Genomic DNA, 6,000 nt, shown 5'->3' on the forward strand with positions numbered 1-6,000 from the left:
CTCTGCGTTTCCTGTCTGAAAAGGGAGCAGGGGGTACGGAGTGGCAGTGCTAGCCTTGCACACGTGTGGCTGAATCTGCTTCCTTCCCTGGAACCCCAGATGGTCCCCTGAGCCCCGACAGGAGTGATACCTGAACTCAGAGCCAGGAGTAAGCCCTGAGCACCACTGGGTGTGGCTCCCCCAAAACAAAATAAAAAAGAAAGTGGAAAATGGAGCTTTGGGACCAGAGAGAGAACCCAAAAGGCTGTCATGCTTGCTTGGCATGCAGGAGCTCTGGGCTCGATCCCTGGCACACAATTGGTCCCCAGGCACCATTGGGCTGGAGCATCAGCATCTGTAACCCCAGATTGGCCTCGAAAACCAAAAACTGGGTGTCAGAGAGCAATAGTACAGCAGCCTTGCATACAGCTGAACCTGGGTTCGATCCCTGGCATCCCATGTGGTTCCCTGAGTACCGTTAGGAGCGATTCCTGGGAGTAGAACCAGATGTCACCCCTGAGATCACTGGGTGTGACCCAGAACAAAACAAACCCAAACCAGAAATCACAACAGAAAATAAAAGGAAAATGAGAGCTGGATAGTACAGCAGATAGCGGCTTGCATGGGGCTGGCTCAGGTTTGATCCTGGGCACCACATATCCTTCCCTGAGCACTGCCAGGAGTGATTGCTGAGTGCAGAGCCAGGAGTAACCCCTGAGTACTGTCCGATGTGACCCAGAAATTAGAAAAAGAAAAGAGAAGGCCCCTCACTTCCATGGTCTGCACCCCTGGGGAGGAGTGTCCCAGGGCTATGGGGGCCACTTCAGTCCCCCAGGGAGGTGGGTGTTGCTGGAGGCCCAGGGCGGGCGGCTGGGGGGAGTCTCTGTGCCGCCCCCCTGGGGAGCTCACCTCAGCATGCCCCTCACCCAGCTGGCAGCCAAGGAGGCCAAACTGCGGGACCTGGAGGACTCGCTGGCCCGCGAGCGGGACACCAGCCGCCGCCTGCTGGCCGAGAAGGAGCGGGAGATGGCCGAGATGCGGGCGCGGATGCAGCAGCAGCTGGATGAGTACCAGGAGCTGCTGGACATCAAGCTGGCCCTGGACATGGAGATCCACGCCTACCGCAAGCTCCTGGAGGGCGAGGAGGAGAGGTGGGCGGGGCGGCCGCTGGGGGGGTGGGGGGGCGGAGGCAGGCCCCGCCCCTCGCCCTGGCCCCGCCCCACGAGCCCTGACCGAGACCCTGTCCCCTGCCCAGGCTGCGCCTGTCCCCCAGCCCCACCTCGCAGCGTAGCCGCGGCCGCGTCTCTTCGCACTCGACCTCCTCGCAGGCACAGAGCGGGAGCAGCGTGACCAAGAAGCGCAAGCTGGACTCCTCGGAGAGCCGCAGCAGCTTCTCCCAGCACGCGCGCACCAGCGGGCGCGTGGCCGTGGAGGAGGTGGACGAGGAGGGCAAGTTCGTGCGGCTGCGCAACAAGTCCAATGAGGTAGGGCCGTGCTGGGGCACCACCACTTCGGGCCAGGGTCAGGGCTAGGGCAGGGGGCTGGGCCCGCACCGTTACTGATGTCTCTGCCGGGTGTCTGCGGCCCCTCTGGGAGTATGAGGGTGCGAGCCGGGACCTCTGCGTCCAGGGGGCGCCCGCAGACCTGCTGCTGTTCTCCTGGAGGGGCCTCGGGTCCTGGGGTCCCCATCTATATCAGGAGCCCAGGACGCCTCTGCAGTGTCCCCCTTCTCCCTCCCTGGCAGGACCAGTCCATGGGTAACTGGCAGATCAAGCGCCAGAATGGGGACGACCCCTTGATGACCTACCGCTTCCCCCCCAAGTTCACGCTGAAGGCGGGTCAGGTGGTGACGGTGAGTGGCGGGGCATTTGGGACTAAGGGGTCTGGGGGTCTGGGACATGTGGGACTTGGGGTCTGGGGCATGCAGGACTTAGGGGTTGGGGGGGGTTTGGGGCATGTGGGACTCGGGATCTGGGGCATGTGGAACTTAGGGCTCTGGGAGTCTGGGGCATGTAGGACTTAGGGGTTGGGGGCTTTGGGCGCATATGGAACTGGGGGTCTGGGGCATATAGGACTTAGGGGTTGGGGGATTTGGGGGCATATGGGGCTAGGGGTCTGGGGCATGTGGGACTTAGGGCTCTGGGGGTCTGGGGCATGTAGGACTTAGGGGTTGGAGGGTTTGGGGGCATGTGGGACTCAGGGTCTGGGACATGTGGGAGGGACTTAGGGCTCTGGGGGTTCTGGGGCATGTGGGTCTCGGTGTGGAGGTCTGGCTGTGGGACTCCCCGGGAGGCAGCAGGTGAGGGTAGAGGTGCAGAGCGGGAGGGACCCACTCTAATTCTCCTCTCCTCCCCCAGATCTGGGCAGCAGGAGCGGGGGCCACCCACAGCCCCCCGTCGGACCTGGTGTGGAAGGCGCAGAACACCTGGGGCTGCGGGAACAGCCTGCGCACGGCCCTCATCAACTCCAACGGGGAGGTGAGCTCAGGGGTGGGGCGCTGCGGGTGTTTCCCTGGAGCCACAAGTGATGGCTGCTGAACCCACCCCCACCCCCACCCTGGGGGCCAGCCAGGGTGTCTGTCTTCCGGATGTGGGTGTCTCAGGCCTGACCACACTGTCCCCGGCACAAACCAGCCGAGCCTCGTCCTGGGGAAAGCTCCCTCTCGGGCCTGAGGGCTCCTGGTCCCGCCCTCAGCCCCAGCCTTGTCCCCACAGGAGGTGGCCATGCGCAAACTGGTGCGCTCAGTGACAGTGGTGGATGATGACGACGACGAGGACGGAGATGACATGCTCCATCACCACCACGTGAGTGGCCGCCGTCGCTGAGGCCCAGCTCACGCCAGGCGGGGGGGGCCCCCCGCCAGGCCTTCCTGCAACCCAAATCTTTCCATTAAAGACTGTTTTGGAACTTCACTTGCTGCCCTGGCCTTTCTTCTCTCTGCTCCCCGTGCCTTGAATCAGGGGATTCCCCCCCAGCATCCACCCACCCTGGGGTCTAGGCGCCCAGCTCTGGTACACAAGGGGACGGGGCCTGCCGAGGCCCGGGCGGGCGCCTTCCCCGGGGAGCTGTGGATGCAGCTCTGGGTTTGTGTCGCAAGAGGGGCGGAGGACAAATATGGGGCCCAGGCCCCCTCACCCCTGCTTCTCCTGGGTCTCCCCTCATCCTTCCCCTTCCTGCTGCGTGATGCTTGTCTGTCCTCGCCTTCCCGGCCCCCCCAAAGCTCTCCCTGCACCCCCGTTGATTTTGCATGCCTCTTCCCCTGCAGTTTGCTCACTCATTGGCTTGCTCATGCTGGCTCTCAGTCACCTCCTGAGTGACCACCATCTTAGTGTCCCTGACCTTTGTTCCCTCCCTGCATGTGTCCCCCCCTCCCGCTCCCCCCACCCCCCTGCACACAGCCCTCCTCCCCGCCCTGGCAGGGGTGTGGAGCCTGGCACAGCCCCACTGTCACTGTCAGAGCCCCTGAGCCTTGTCTCCCTCCTCAGGGCTCCCACTGCAGCGGCTCAGGGGACCCGGCTGAGTACAACCTGCGCTCACGCACGGTGCTGTGCGGGACGTGCGGGCAGCCGGCCGAGAAGGCTGCGGGCAGCTCGGGGGCCCAGGTGGGCGGCTCCGGCGGCTCTTCTGGCTCGTCTGCCTCCAGCGTCACCGTCACCCGCAGCTACCGCTCTATGGGGGGTAGCGGGGGTGGCAGCTTCGGGGAGAGCCTGGTCACCCGCTCCTACCTTCTGGGCAACTCCACTCCCCGCACCCAGGTGAGTCGCCGAGGCTGTTGGGGGCAGGGGTCCTCGAGCCGCCTCCTGCCCCTGCCCCTCCCGTCTGCACCCCAGACCTGAGGGCAGGGGCTGGGCTGAGGGCCAGGAGGGGGCCAGGGGGCCCGCGGCCACTTACACCTCTCCCCTTCTCTCTCTCTCTCTCTCTCCCCTAGAGCCCCCAGAACTGCAGCATCATGTAATCGGGGACCCGCCAGGCCGGCTGCAGGCGGGGATCCCCTGCGTCCCCCCCAGCTTGCGCCACCCACCTCCCCGCCCTGTACTTCTGGGCCAAGGGAACTCGAAGCCAAAGCAGAATACCCCTTTGGTTTTTTTTTTTCTTCTATTTTTGTTTTCTAAGAGAAGTTATTTTCTACAGTGATTTTATACTGAAGGAAAAACATGAGCAACCCCCCCCTCAAAAAAAAAAGACCCTCTATCAACCCCCTTTTCTTTCCCCTGCTTTCAGAAAACCTCACGTCTGCCTTAAAACCAAAGAGGGCTTCTCGGGAAGCCGAGGGAAAGGTGCTTTTACAGGGCGAGGCCCTGCCTGCCACCCCCCCCCCCCGGGGCCCCCCTACATGGTGCCTGAGTGGGGCCTCATGGAGGCCCCTCTGCCTGTCCCCCACCCCGCCCCAGCCCCAGGGGGACTGATTTTTCCACCCGCGCTTGCTTATTTTGTATTTCATTTAGACAAAAGATGGGAATAAGGTGGGAGGTAGAGCAGGGGAGGTGAGCGGGGCTGGGGTTCTTGGAGGGGTGGGGGACAGCCGACGGTGGGAGGAGGGAACAGGAGGAGTGGGAGCAGCTCTGCCGCCTGCCTGGAGGCGGCGGCCAAAGTGGGGAGAGGCTATGTTGCAGTGGTTTTAGCTAACACTAATGCACCCCTGGCCACCCCCTTTCCCATCTGCACCCCTCTTCTCCTCCCTGAATCAATACACTAGTTGTTTCTACACCTGCCTGCTGTGGTCTTTGTGGGGGAGCATCGGCGTCCTGGGGGTCACAAACGTGCACACAGTAGGCACACGGTCTCCTGCGTGGCTGCTGTTGCCCGGCCCTGGCTCCGGCTGGCAGGACTCAGACTCTTGGGGCAACACGGGCAGAGAGGCAGAGCGGGCAACGGGTAAGGAGGCCTGGTCTGGTGTGACACAGTGACTGCTTCCTCCCTGCCAGGCTCTGGGCACATTGAGGCTCAAGACACGAGCCTGATGGACCAGGAAGTGTCTCTGTGGGAGACAGCTAGGAATCAGGGGCATGGGATGAGGCTGGGGGGGACCAGCCTCCCATGGGGAAAATGAGCTATAGAGGGGCTGGAGCCATAATTCAACAGGCAGGGCGCTTGTCTCGTATGCGGCTGACCCGGGTTCTATCTCCAGCACCCCCTGTGGTCCCCAAAGCCCCCCAGGGCGATCCCTGAGCAAAGTCAGGGCAGAGCCTGTCTGGAGTTGGAAGAAACTGAAGACAGGAACTGTGGGGCGTGGGGGAGGCTAAGACCCTCACAGTGCTGCCTCAGGAGGGGCTGCCTCCTGGCGGTGCTCTGGGGACCATATGGGATGCCGGGGATCGAACCCTGGTGGGCCGTGTGCAGGCAAACGCCTTAACTGCTGCACTAGCGTTCCGGCTCCTGCAGACAGAATGTTCCCCACCCACAGCTCCGCGTCTGTCCCCGTGTGTCTCCTGCACTTCCACCAAAGGGCGCGTGGGGGCGCGCGCGCCCCACCCAGGCGGCCCGGCCCCTCGGCTCCGCCCAGTCCCAGTGGCGTGGTGGCGCCTGTGCCCCCGAACCCCGCCCCTGGGGTGGGCCGGGACCTTCCCAGAACCTGCGCTCGCGTCCCAGCCACGCGAGAATACTGCATCGAGCTCCGCGGGGCAGGGGAACACGGCAAACCTGAAGCTGCAGAGAGGTCGGGAGGCCGTGGAAGGCAGCTGGGCTCAGGCCCCGTGCCCCGCCACGCCCCCCACGTCCCCCGTGCTTCGGAACCCTCGTCCCCCACGCCCACCGTGCCCAGGGATCCCCGTCCCCCATGCCGCCGTGACCCGGTACCCCCGTCCCCCACACCCCCAGTGCCCCAGTATCCTCGTCTCCAACGCTCGCTATGCCCCGGTACCCTTGTCCCCCAGGCCCGCCGTGCCCTGGTATCCTGTCCCCCAAGCCCTCTCTGCCCCGGTACCCTCGTCCCTTGCTCCCACCGTGCCCCTGTGCCTCGTTCCCCACGAGCCCTGTGTCCCAGGACCCTCGTCCCCCATATCCCCTGTGCCCTGTTACCTT

The 6,000-nt window shown here is 64.2% G+C and overlaps 1 protein-coding gene across 3 annotated transcripts in view; it reads left to right on the top strand.

The window, feature by feature from the left end:
* LMNA (lamin A/C) overlaps nt 1-4,684 on the top strand; it is a 44,853-nt gene extending 40,169 nt beyond the window's left edge. For all 3 annotated transcript variants that reach the window (XM_056122989.1, XM_056122991.1, XM_056122990.1), the window contains 7 exons: nt 910-1,130; nt 1,235-1,463; nt 1,724-1,831; nt 2,337-2,456; nt 2,694-2,783; nt 3,465-3,734; nt 3,908-4,684. In XM_056122989.1, coding sequence (XP_055978964.1) covers nt 910-1,130; nt 1,235-1,463; nt 1,724-1,831; nt 2,337-2,456; nt 2,694-2,783; nt 3,465-3,734; nt 3,908-3,934 — 1,065 coding nt within the window. In that variant the 3' untranslated portion in view covers nt 3,935-4,684. The remainder of the gene's footprint in view (nt 1-909; nt 1,131-1,234; nt 1,464-1,723; nt 1,832-2,336; nt 2,457-2,693; nt 2,784-3,464; nt 3,735-3,907) is intronic.
* Nucleotides 4,685-6,000: the final 1,316 nt, after the last annotated feature.

The sequence above is a fragment of the Sorex fumeus genome, unplaced genomic scaffold (assembly GCF_029834395.1).
Source record: "Sorex fumeus unplaced genomic scaffold, SorFum_2.1 ptg000047l, whole genome shotgun sequence".
NCBI classification, from domain to species: Eukaryota; Metazoa; Chordata; class Mammalia; order Eulipotyphla; family Soricidae; genus Sorex; species Sorex fumeus.